This window comes from Haliotis asinina, chromosome 16, assembly GCF_037392515.1.
Source record: "Haliotis asinina isolate JCU_RB_2024 chromosome 16, JCU_Hal_asi_v2, whole genome shotgun sequence".
NCBI classification, from domain to species: Eukaryota; Metazoa; Mollusca; class Gastropoda; order Lepetellida; family Haliotidae; genus Haliotis; species Haliotis asinina.
In genome coordinates this window covers 47,672,615-47,685,898 of record NC_090295.1, presented here as the reverse complement: position 1 = coordinate 47,685,898, position 13,284 = coordinate 47,672,615, and the positions used below count along the sequence as shown (strand labels likewise).

Genomic DNA, 13,284 nt, shown 5'->3' with positions numbered 1-13,284 from the left:
TACCTAGTAACACCATGTGCACTGAAGACCAGGGAGAGGAATGTACCTGTCCTCAACGTGAACCAACCAAGGGGAGAGAACTGTAGCCACTTTACACTAACTGTGACATTTACTCTTGTTGTCAGGTCAAGTCTGAAGCCACTGGCAGTGTTCCTTTGAATGGGCATGAGGTACATTGTGAAAATCATCAAGGGGAGAGAAGCCCACAGAACGGCTGCTGTTGGGTAAGACTATATCTCAACACAGGCTGAGTTATTTAATCTGCCTGTGAGACAGGGCACCTGTTAAGGGACCATATCATAAACAGTGCAGTTAATTTACGAATTATCACAAAGACAGTATACATCAGATCTATAAAAGATCAAACATTTCTGTAATGTATTAATTTACATAAAGACAGTGATGGCATTTAATATACTGCTTGTCCATGTAGGAGTGAACAAATATCATGTACTGTTCCCCTACAAAACATCTGTGATACACACATATGCAGGTTTAACACCTGTAATTCATCCTTCAATATGGCAACACTATTTTTGGTACTCATGTAACTAATGCAGAAATGATTAATTGCTTCTGTAATGCACACTTCGGGACACACAGCAGTTGTATATTTGTCACTGAGGTCAAGCCAACTTGTATTTTGAGCAAGTCTTCCCCAGTACTACAAAAGAGATAAAAAACAAAAAACAAAAAAAACAAAAACATGTCATATTGGAAAAAAAATCTAAATTTTTGTTCAGATCAGAAAAATACATTTGATTAAAAAATATTGTAGAAGTGATAATTTGTACTTCAGCAGACTGTTTTAATTGTTAGTCAGTGGCACTAACTTGCAGTGTAGAGGGTTATTGAATTTTTCAGCTCTCAATACATGGTAAGACTTAAGTTTTCATCTGAAAAGCACATGACATTTGCCACTACTTCACAAAGAAAACTTAAGCAAGGTTTCTCTTTGTTAAAATTCAGTTTCCATTTTATTGCCAGAGGCCACAGGTCTCTCCATATATCGATTCTTTTCATATCCATCTCAAATAAACTGAAGAAATATCAAGGACTATACTTGAACTGGCCAAACAGTGTGACAGAAAACTAAAAGAATATCAAAATGTGAATAAATATTTTGATTTAACAACAGAATTTGCATGTTTTGACAAATAATGCTATAATTATAAATTAATAGTACAGACCAATGAGCCTATCTAAGTGGTGAAAAGTGTACCTGATACTACAAATATGTAACAAAGCATCAGTATTATATTATACAAATGCATGATACATAAGGTATAGTTTACAACCATATTATACTTGACTAGTTGGTGTTGGTTTTGGTGACCTCAGAGTACAAGAATGAATGGGACTCTATAATGCTGGTCAAAGCAAACATCTCAGCTACCAAGTTCTCAATATCAGAAACATTCCAACATTCATTCACATGAGGAAATGGCATGTTATCGTACAGAAAGCTTGAGGCTACAGCATGTTATCATACAAAAAGCTTGAGGATATGGCATGTTATCACACACACAGCTACATGAAAATACACAGTAATTAGAAAATTTCTTATAAATGCTCCTCAGCACATCTACAGGTGAACAAGAGAGTTGGGACTATACTGCTGTCTGCAACTACGGCAATATTTTCAAGTGACAATCCACACATACTTACTCTGATACCTGTTCGGACAAGTGATGCCAAATATTCAAGGATCATAACCACATTATAATGACATCTTATAATCCATGGACCTTCCATGACATAGGGACACCACTCTGCAAGCACTTTAGATCAGTGTCTGACTTGTATGTCTGGGAACAAACCCCTGAATATGGAACAAAGCACTTCATGGAGGATACAACATATATACAATGCAATTTGTCATGCCCAAGACACTAAACACTGGCAATCTTCCTCACAAAAACTGTTCGGTAGATTTTTCAAAGGATTCATATTTTCCAAACAAACAGACAGAAGAAATGTATCTCCTATTCTCACAAAATCAGAAAAACTTAACGGAAATTTCATTACCACCAACAGTAGCATATTATTCCATTTCAGACATTTTCATAACTTAGACGAAAATTTAAGTCTCACCAAGAAAGTGGAAATATACAGTACTAACTGAACCAAAAAAACTCAAACATAAATATATATTATGTTAACAAAATAAAGCTCACTAAGCATCCCACACAGTCTCTTAATCAAAGGCGCTCATTCCTATGTGTTGACAGTTTCACACAAACCATTAGAAAAAAGTAACGGATATTGGATTTACAAGATTGACAACATGCAAATGATGAAGCCAAGGAGGAAACAAATGAAGAGTCATGAAGGGAAAATGTGGCAATTTATTCCATTCCTTTGGAAATGTTTCATTTGTATTAGTATAAGGTACTTTTTCTCAAGTGCATTAACATTGGCTAGTAGTATGTTTGCAAACTGGAATATCCCCAACTTTTTTTAATGGTATATTTAATTTTAATACTGTGCTCACAGGAAGGTCATTTAGCACAAGTCTCAAGCAATATGATCCATGAAAAGTGCAAGGTATTCTTATAATTTCATGTACAGTATTTTTTCCAATATTTAATCGACAAATACCAAGAACAATGTTAGATAGTAACCACATGGGGAGTCAAACCTAAGTCTTCCATCTGACAAATCAAGGCATTACCACTGGGCTACCTTTCACCCCAACCAAAACTTCAAGACCACCCGTGGCATGTTTATAAACTACCTTACACATTTATTTACACAAACTTATGCAGCCTTTTGTAACTGCTACATACTGTGTGTGATAAAAGAACACGTAGCTACAATAATCCTATAACTGATACAGTATTTACACTAATACAACAGCTATTAATGATAACAGCCAAATATTTGAATGAGCCCATTTCTTCAAACATGAAATCGTAATTTCTGTTAATTTTTTGGTGTTTAATGCAAACTGATAAATTATGCAAATATTCAAAATATAAAGGTCTAGATTTTCAAGACCAATCTGCACAACACAACACATCTGATCTTTTTTCACAACCAAATTAATACACAGACATCTGAGTATCGAGTAAGTGAGTGAGTTTCACACCAGTTTTAGCAATATTCCAGGAATATTACGACTGGGGACACCTGAAACAAGCTTCACATATTGTACCCATAAGAAAAGGTGAACCAGGGTAAACAGTGTGAAGAGCAAATGCTTTAACCACTAGGCTACCCCACCGTCTGTTAAGTATGAAGTAATTCATCAAGATAGATCCTTTATAATATTCCAATAGATCTTCAGAGCCTGAGCAACTGAAGCAAGAATTGTGCTTGCAAACTCTTGACCCTTCACTACTGAGCAGTTCCAACTCTGGAAGAATAAGAGTGGGTGAGTGAGTTTGGTATGGTACTGCTTTGAATTATCCTTTAGTTATACCTATTATACTACATCTGTTTGATACGTGAGGAAAACCTGAAGTGATGCAGGTATCAGATTTTAGTCACTGAAGAAATAAAGTTACTGAGTGAGTGAGCAATATTCCACCAAAATCGAGGCGGGGGACACCAGAAATGGACTTCACAAGTTGAACCCATGTGGGGAATCAAACCAGCAACTTTGGTATGGTGAGTGAATGCTTTAACCAGTAGGCTACCCCTATCAGCCCCTACTTACTTTCAAGGGTATCAACAGGACTAGACTTAAATTCAAACCCGCATTCAGCAGATCCTGGCATTTTATGGTAGGTAACTCTGTAAAGTTATATCCCACTGGTGTCCTTTCTTATCAATTGGCCACTAAAAGCATAATGTATCAGGTTTACTAAAACGTTCCCATATGCCATCAGGTAGAGGACTGTTTAATGAAATGACTCATTAGAGCTCTAACTGTCATACTGTATACATTACACTCCAGTCATGTACATGTAGTTCCTTTACCTTTAGTCTGTGAATTCCACATTAATCCAGATTGTACTCATCCTAATGAAAGTATCTGGCTGAAAAAAATTAAGATTAAGGCCAAAACAATTTTATTTCTTGTTTTACAGATCCTCTGGTCGTATTTTTGTAAGAATAAATAATAAATGTAAACTTCCCAAAAATGTTTTTCTGAAAAGATTTCTTTAGCCCCATATACACCTCATAACAAAAGTAAAGTACTTTTAGTATTTAGAAGGAATATTACTTTGGTGATTTCTTCAACAAAACTATACACACCTCATAACAAAAGTAAAGTACTTTCAGTATTTAGAAGGAATATTACTTTGGTGATTTCTTAAACAAAAAATCTGAAAAAAAAAAGAAGAGAAAAAAAGAGAGGACAAAACCAACCAAAAAAGGAACACAACGAAAATGTAAAACAAAGAAAATAAACGTGGTCTGGCCTTATGAATCAACATAGAATTAGAAGGAAGGGTGTTCAGATTAGCATAGTCTGGATCATAAAACAAGGCTTCACTGTACTGCTTCCACCTGACAAATATTTCCTCAGCTTATCTGCTGAATGGTGGGTATGCCAACATCCCTCTGGTGACAATGACAGGAAACACAAAGCAAAATTTCACAATAACATCATACAAACTATTCACACACAACACATATGGCAGCTACCAACATTTATGTAGGTACAAGACAAACCCTACAAATACATACAAGTTATTACAGGCAAACCGACCAATCCACCACAATCAATATCGTCCAACCATACCATAACTGAATAATATACCCCACAAAGCATTTATGAAAGAAAATGGTTATCTCCCAGCAAATACAAGCATGCTAATTAAAACTGAAACACAACATCCTCTTCCAGGAAATATGCTATAAGCATCACAAAAGCCAAGGATCCATTTAAACAGAGTTCCAACAAAACAAGCAATTATCATCCAAACACATTTTACAAAATGTGGCCATAAATGGTCATACTCATTGCACAAATCAAGGATCCACTTGTATAGGATTCCATCAGAAGCAAGCCATCCGCTTTCAAAATATCATTCTTCCAAAATCCTGTACATGGTCACAAAAAACTATGATCTTGGCACAAGTCAATGATCTATCAAAATAGAATAAAAAAACTCAAAGTTCATACAAAATATTCTTACCCAATGCTTGTTAAGTGCACTAAATGCTACATTCATGGCATAAACCAATGATTCATTTATACAAGGTACACAGAAATATGTGCAATCCTCAAAAATATTCTTACAAAAACATTTGATACACATTTCCACATTCTGGCTGCTCACCCCTATATACACTGTCCAATTCTTTCATTCATTTCTAGGCAGTTCACGATGAATGTAAAACGATACATGTCTGCTTTTATCAGACGGTCCGTGCAACTGATCTTGTTACAACACTAACAAATGGTCACGGAAATGATTGGATAACTTTTCACTTGGTTCCCATCTTCAGTGTCTTCAATGAGTACTTGAACCTATATTTGCCAAAGTTAAACCAGCAAATTAGACTGCCAACTTGACATCAATTACCAGATATTTCCTTTCTTTTTTTCAGAAAAGCAGAACATCTGAAATCTCACTTCACAACTTCAGTTTTTCCATATTCTCAAACTTGGATGTTTTAACACTGATGAATCACCGGCATACTGCAATATGCCACCTTTAATGAAATCATATAATCACCATGGATTAAGATATCATCATCAAAACCATACTCTGATTATTCACTCGAAACACTTGGATAATGAAAAACACTTGAGCACCATTGTTACCGACTAATATCGGATTCAGAACCAAGCTCTGCAACCTTATTCACCAGGTTTGCTTTCTCAATGACACACTTCAATCTTGGCTTAGGTCTTTTCCTTGAAAGTACCTCTTCAGAATCATCAAAATCAAACAGAAAGTCTGGGTCTTCTTCACACAGCAAGGATGAGTCCACAGCTGATCTCTGCTTCTTTGGCGGACTCGTACAAGACAGTGAAGTTTTGATAGGCTCTGAAACCTGTTCATTTTGGTTTACAGACCCAGTTTTATCTGCCTTTTTGCACTTTGTTGGTGTCTTCTTGATATTTCCAGTCTCTGGGGCACTCTTTTTAGAACATCCAGATTCAGATTGTCCTTTCTTTGGAGTGACCTTGACCTTTACAGGTGTCCTTTTTGGAGTTGTCTTTCCTTGTGAAGTATTGTTATTCTCAGTACTGATGTCGGTACATGTACTACTAATTTCTGTTTTCTTTGAGGCTGTCTTATTTGGAGTCTTTACTTCAGTAGGGATATTCCCAATGTCGGAATTATCCATAGAGGTGCCCCTTTTATTTTTCCTTGGTGTTTTCTTTGTAGCTTTTTCCACAGGATGAGTTTCTACATGATCACAACCCGAACTTGCATCAGTTTGGGGGCTCTTTGTCTTTGCTTTGCATGGAGACTTTTGAACAGTAATTTTTCTTGGTGTCTTTACCTTGGCTGTTTTCAAGGAAGGTGACTCTCCTGGACTAGCATTGGCATCTTTTTTCGGGGATTGTTTCACTGTTTTCTGAGGAGGAGAATCCTGCTTTGTCTTCTTTGGTGAAATGTTTATTGGTTTATCATTAACAATCTGTATTATTGGTGTGTTAATAATGGAAGGTTTGCTTTGTGGAAACACGGTTATCAAAGTTACTGTACCACCATCAAGAACATCCCTATTCTTGGTCATATTTACAGGTGATGCCGTTTTGATTGCCAATGCAGGCTTCATTACTATGTCGCTGACTTGAGCTAGCTTTAAGTCACTCCTTACTGGAGCGATTTTTACTGGTTCCGACTTTGCAACCTGACCTTTCTTCTTCTTCGTGGGAGAACCTATAGTATTACCAATCAAGGATGATTCAGTCTGTTTATCAGCAGTACCGCCATCACCTATAAGGCCCAATTTAATCATTCTGTTTTTCTTCTTCTTTAGCAGAACCTCTTCCAGGGGAATCTTCCTCACATACTTCCTCTTCTTCTTCTCTGGACTCGACCCAGGAGTTCCTGATCCGTCACTTGTGGTTGGGATTTCACCTTCAGATTTGACAGGACTTAAAATGTTTTCTTCTCCTGGTGGAGGTTCCGGTGATTTCTGAACATTTTTAACTCCCACAGAGTCCTGAACATTACCAGATGTATCAGGTTCTTCAACTTTTCTAATATCTTCAGGTTCACTGATATTTCCAATTTCTTCTGGTTTTTGTTTTGGTGGAGAAACTGCTGTTGTTTCAGGTTCAGAATGGGCAGGTTCACTGGGAGATCGTTTGGGGTTCTTTCTTGGACTTGTGACTTCAAGCAGTACCTTTGGTTCTTCAGCTTCCTTGGGTGCCTCTTCTTTAACTGTACTGATTGGCTTCTTCTTTAACTTTCTTGGACTCTCAGGTTTAGCACTTGTAGAAATGTCTTTCTTTGTGTCAACATCATCTTTGCCTGATGCATCCTTCTCATTTTTCTCTTCTTTCTCATTTTCTTCTTTTGATACTTCTTCCTCAGGAACAGCTCCTTGACTTTCACCTTCTTCCTCCTCTTCAGAATCATCTTCTTCACCATGGCCAGCAGGAAGCAACTCATCCATCCAATCCACTTCAGGATTCCACAACATTGGATCAACCAGTTCCCCCTCTACATCATCCTTGTCATCGGGCTTCCTCTTCTTTACGTAAGTCCAGCAGTGTCTCTTACGTCTGTTCTTTCTCTTCATCCCCCTTGGCCAGCCTCCTCTCTTCCTTCTTCCATCATTCTCATCAACGTCTGTTTCCTTACTCTCCAATTTGGCCATTTCAAGTTTCTTTATCAACTTCAAGAGGTCTTCTTCATCTTGAAAATCCTCTGCTCCAAGCAGACCTTTCTGCTGACGAGATTTCCTCACTGAACAGAATGCTCTGTAATGATTAGCAAGGCTCTTGAGGTATGTAAAGTGTTTTGAACAGTATCTACAGGTATGTCTTGGTTTCTGGGCCATGTCCTCAAGCAAGGAGCTCTGAACTGGTTTCAAACTTTGAAGTTTATCCCTCCCTGAACACTTCTTTGCATGCCTCTCAAGCAATGACAGGGTCTTGAAAGTGTTTTCACATCCACGACACTGGTGCTTTTCCAGAACATCAGTCATCTCTCTTCTGCGGACATGATTGTGCGGGTTGTACAGTAGTTCATAGTTTCTTCTCTTCCTATTCTTTGGGCTATCAATAATACCATCAAGTCTCTTCTTCCGACCTAGTATTCCCCTTGGTCTACCCGGTCTCCTGGGAGGCTCAGCAACCACTGGAGTTGGTTTTACCCCAGCTTCATCTGTTTTGGATTTCATTGCTTCAAGCATCTGCTTCCTCATTTTTCGTCTGTACTTTCTTCTCTTTGAGGCAAGTGTCTCATAATTTTTGGGATCACAGTTAATGATATGGACGTGGAGTCTGTGGATATGCTTAAAAGTAGAGCCACATCTGGTACACGTAAACAAATCCAGATTGCGACAATCTTCGGAAAATGGTTGTGAAGATGCAAGAAGTCCAAAATTGCATGGCCATGTGTAAAACAACAGATCAATGTCATTGCCATTCTCTATCTCAATGTAGCTGAAATCTATAGAAGGATGCTTCTTAAAATGGTGCCTCAACAAAGCATCAGTCATCAAAAAATGTTTCTTGCAAACTCCACAGATGTAATTCACTTGACCATGGCTACCAAAAGATATAGTGTTGAAGGAAGCACTGGGTACTGGGCTGAGCTGGAGATTAGGTTTGCATCGGATTACTTTCCCCTGAGGAGGTATCTCTTCTTCCTTGTCATCCTCGTCCAAATTGCTGACTGTCAAGCCATCCAGACTGTCTTTGTCCCATCTTATAAGCTGAAGATGTCTGAAAATACTGGTTGGCGACTTCAGGTGGTCGTTATAAGTGGTCATCACACAGTTCGTGAAGCCAGGATGATCTCCTGGACTACTCATTGAAAACTTTACTTCTTCTTCAGTTAAGTCAGTTTCCTTTGAAACAGGACAAATTTGGTTGATGATATCGGAGAGAATCTGGGATGCAATTTGAAAACTATCTTCATGATCATCTTCATAGTCTTCATAGTAGGGTAGTAACACAGGGGGTATCTCTATCTTAATACTCTCCATACATGACGTAATCTTGTTGTTGTTTCCCTCCAACAATGGACTAGAATCGGATGTGATGTTATTTGAGGCGACCTCACACAGGATGGACTCAACAGCATCTTCAATATCTCTATCCACAATAGGTTCAGTCTTTACAATTCTTTGAGTCTCACCAAAACTGGCCTCAGTATCTAATCTCTCCTGCAGCATTTTCAAAGAATCATTCTCAATCAATTCCTTCTTAATGACTGTTCTGCAGTTTGAAGTGACTGTAGCAGAACATGAGAAAACATTCTGAATGATATCACTGATGACTACATTCTTGATCCACAACTTTAAATCTGGTTCACCAACGACACTGGCAACAGACGGTGAATCAGACACTGCCCTGTCACTCTGCTGAACCTTGACCAGGCCAAATTTGGCACTGAATTCTGCATGGCTATCATTACAACTTTGTTGAACACTGGCACCAGTTTTAGGAACACTATCACCTGCTTGTGCGTGTGTTTTTTCTTCACAGGATGAGGCATCATATACCACAGTTAAATCTCTGGGCCCTTCACGGTTTTCCATATGCGTGCTAGTTTTTGCTTCATCACATGCTTCCATACACTCAGTTTGTTTCTCAGTGGCACACAAATATTTCTTCCTTTCATCCAGGACATGCTCAATATCCTGTGGTACTTCACTGTGGCTACTCAGTCCTCCTTCATTAGGATCACATTCTGATGCATTTCCTTGACCAGTTATACCACAATTAACATTACATGGCTCAGGACACTCATATTCAGGGCAAGACGATTCCACATAAATAGGAGAATCATAGAGACAAGCTTGTGACTTGTGCATGTCCACTGGAAGGTTTGAATGTAAAGTATCCTGAGTTGAAGGGTCAGACAGAGTTTGGCTACTCTGTATCACATGTATTGTGTCTGCTGGTGGAGCAGAAGTTATAGGCACTGTTTCTGTAGGGGCAGGTTTAAATGGAATACTGATGTTACTTGTCACATTTTCTTTTGATTCACAGGATAAGGAACTGGTGGAATCACTTGTAGTTTTGCTAGTCAGAACAGAAGAGTCAGTTGATTCCTGTCTGGAACACTCAACTAAAGCATCAACAGTTGAATATTTGGTTTTGAGAACAGAAGAATCCTTCACCAATTCCTCAACATCAGTGGGAGAATCTGTAACCAGTTCAACATCTGCAGGACTATCTATGAATCTATGAACATGATGTAAAGAATCTCCTCTTGATTCACCAACCTGAACTGAGAGATCCTGCTTAGAGTTTTTACCCACAAAATCACTTCCACATTTGACAGCACCTTCCTTATTGCAGTCTGTCACAACTAGGGAATCTGCCCCAGAAATAATTTTTACTGAAGAAGCAGTTTTTGCTCCAGTAATACAGTATGTTTCCATAATGTCCTGGTGATCTGGCATACATTCTTCCTCAAGGCTCTTCTTAATAACATCCTTGAGACTGGAATTTGTAGAAGGGACATCTTCTTTCCCATGTTCTACACAAGGCCTTGTTGGTGATAATGTATTGTCTTCCTCAAACAATTCACCATCATCTGTTGCTTTTGGCACATTAATATCACATGAAACCTTATCCTGAAGAAACACCATGCCAGAACTTTGAATGGAATTGGTCACTTTCTGCTGTAAATGCACACACTGTTCAATCATCTCATTCATACATTCTTCAATATCATAGTCAATTTCTTCAGCATTGTGATATGGCATAACTTCACCATTTAAACATATGTCAGTGTGATAATCTGTTATATTCCCTGTTTCATCACAATCATCACCATCATTATTTATTCTCTTTCCACTTTCAAGCTGTTCAACAACACAGCTTTGGTCATCAGATACAGCAACTTTCGGAACCACTGTATCATTGTGAGAGTCAGTTTGTGTTTTGACTTCCACTATGTTTTGTGATAAATTGTTCTGGCTTTCCAGCCTGTTAATGTCTTGCTCAGCTTGAGATTCACATTTCTGTTGAGCAATGACTATTTGGTTGTGTTCACCTTCATTCCATGATTTCTCTGGTTCTATCTCGCGCAAAGTCTTTGGGTTAGACTTTGGGTCATCCTGTCTATTGGTCGACACAGATTTGGGTACTAAATCGGTATCATTTTCTGGTTTAGGCTTTGATTCAGGAACTAAATTTCCATCCTTTCCAGGTTCTGACCCAAATTCAGGCATCAGTTCCCTACATTCTTCAGCATTAAGCTTCAGTTCCAAAACTGAATCTCCACATGGATTCACACTCATCACTGGAACAAAATCATTGTCTATCCTGGAATCTGAAGAAATTATATCATCTTTTTCAGTCTTGAGATCTGATTTTATCTCAGAATTATCACAACCCCCAGACTCTGACTTTATTTGTGAACTTCCGACATTGTTCAAACCACCATCCTCAACAACAGCGATGTTCTCTTCTTGTTCTACACACTTTCTGTCCGGAATACTAAGATTGCTGTTCTCATCTCCGGTCTCCTTGTTCTCAAACGATGCATCGCTACTACTTCTACTTCTCCGCAGTCTTCTGGCTGCACGTTCATCTCGGAAACCAATTTTATCATACACACTAAGGAGATCCTCCTCAATGTCATATCCCACAATGCCCTGCCAAGGTGTGTAGGATTTGGGAAAGTTGTATTTCGACCAGTCTATTTCAGGCTGTTCCTCAGGGGCAACAGTGTATACTGATTGGTAATCCGGTATTCTCACATGCTTCTCATAATTGGTCAAAGCCTCTTGTTTACCATCGATATAGTTGTCCAAGTTAGTTGCAATGTTGTCTGCAATATTTGCATAGAACTCTGCCGGGGTTATTGGGATATAATCATTAACCACCACACAGTCCTGAAGCCTTGCCGCTATCCTTTGGCGGGTCACTGTGGGCATGCCATATTTCTTGACCCTATGAGCCAGTCTCTTGTGTCGACACATGTTCACATAACTATTAAACTTCTTCTTGCACAGAATGCAAGCAAAATGCAATCTGGCCTTCTTCTTTAACTCCTTAGTGATTTGTATCTCTTCTTCCCATGGGTCCTCCTCCTCAGCTTCTTGAGAAATCTTTTCAAGACGTGCAGACTCAAATTCCTGACTATGTGTACTTTCACTGTCAACATCTTGCTCCTGCTTAACGTCAACCTTTTCAACTTTTACATCAGAATTCTCATATCTGAGCATCAACTCCAGTTCCGACTTGACCTTCTTTTTTCTTTTTCTCTTCAACCTTTTCCCATCAGGCCCAATAATGATGTCCGGCTTGCTCTTGATGAGTACTCCATTCACCATACCCTCTGGGTGCTCGGCATTGAGGTGTTTACGGAGACTGGCCGGATGTGGGAACTTCTTGAAGCAGAAGCGGCAGGAGAAGGTCCTCCCAAAGTGATACTGGAGATGCATCTTCATGTTGGCTTCACTTGGGAAAGCCTTGCCACAGACTCTGCAGGAATAGGGCTTCTCAGCTGGAAAGGCACAATGGTTAACATTAGTCATAAGACATACAATATGACAATAACAATACTTATACACCACATACACTTAAATACCCTATACAGTTAAATAAGATACATACACTATACAGTATATATACTCAAACTGGATTTGTTTATACTTTGTATAGTTTTCTAAACAGTACTGTATATATTATACAAGTGAACATCTTGGTTAGAAATGGTCCTCAGTTACCTGCGTTTGACCAAGGGATCGGGTCGACAGACTTACTGACTTGGATGACACACATCATTGTATCGACACTCATGCTACTAATCTCTGGAAGGTTGGGTTCTGAATCAATTCCGCTGTGATAATGCTGGAATATTGCTAAAAGTGTCGTAAAATAAAAACTCACTCAATCACTCACTCACTCTGAATCAATTATTTCCATCACCATTACTGCATACTATGACATTTTCAAGCCACTAACATCGAGGTTTGAAACCCCCTGAGCTTTCCATGTAATTTAAATTCTGAGGTTTCGGGACCTAAAATATATAGATATTTTAAACAGTTTTAATTTCAAGGTTAGAAGAAAGTGGCCAGAAACATCACTTAGTGGATCAGTACCAATTTCGAGATTAGACGAAAGTGGCCACAAACATCAGTTAGCGGACCATCAGTTACTCACTGAGCTATCGGTAAATCTCTAGTAGCCAGTGACACCTGCAAAGTGACTGTTATAACTACCAGTACCCC

General features: G+C 38.6%; 1 protein-coding gene across 2 annotated transcripts in view; it reads right to left on the bottom strand.

Moving 5' to 3' along the window:
* Positions 1–5,656: 5,656 nt before the first annotated feature.
* Positions 5,657–13,284, bottom strand: part of LOC137268134 (uncharacterized) — a 49,049-nt gene continuing 41,421 nt past the window's right edge. For both annotated transcript variants that reach the window (XM_067802658.1, XM_067802657.1), the window contains exon 9: positions 5,657–12,554. In XM_067802658.1, the coding sequence (XP_067658759.1) occupies positions 5,719–12,554 (6,836 nt within the window). In that variant the 3' untranslated portion in view covers positions 5,657–5,718. The remainder of the gene's footprint in view (positions 12,555–13,284) is intronic.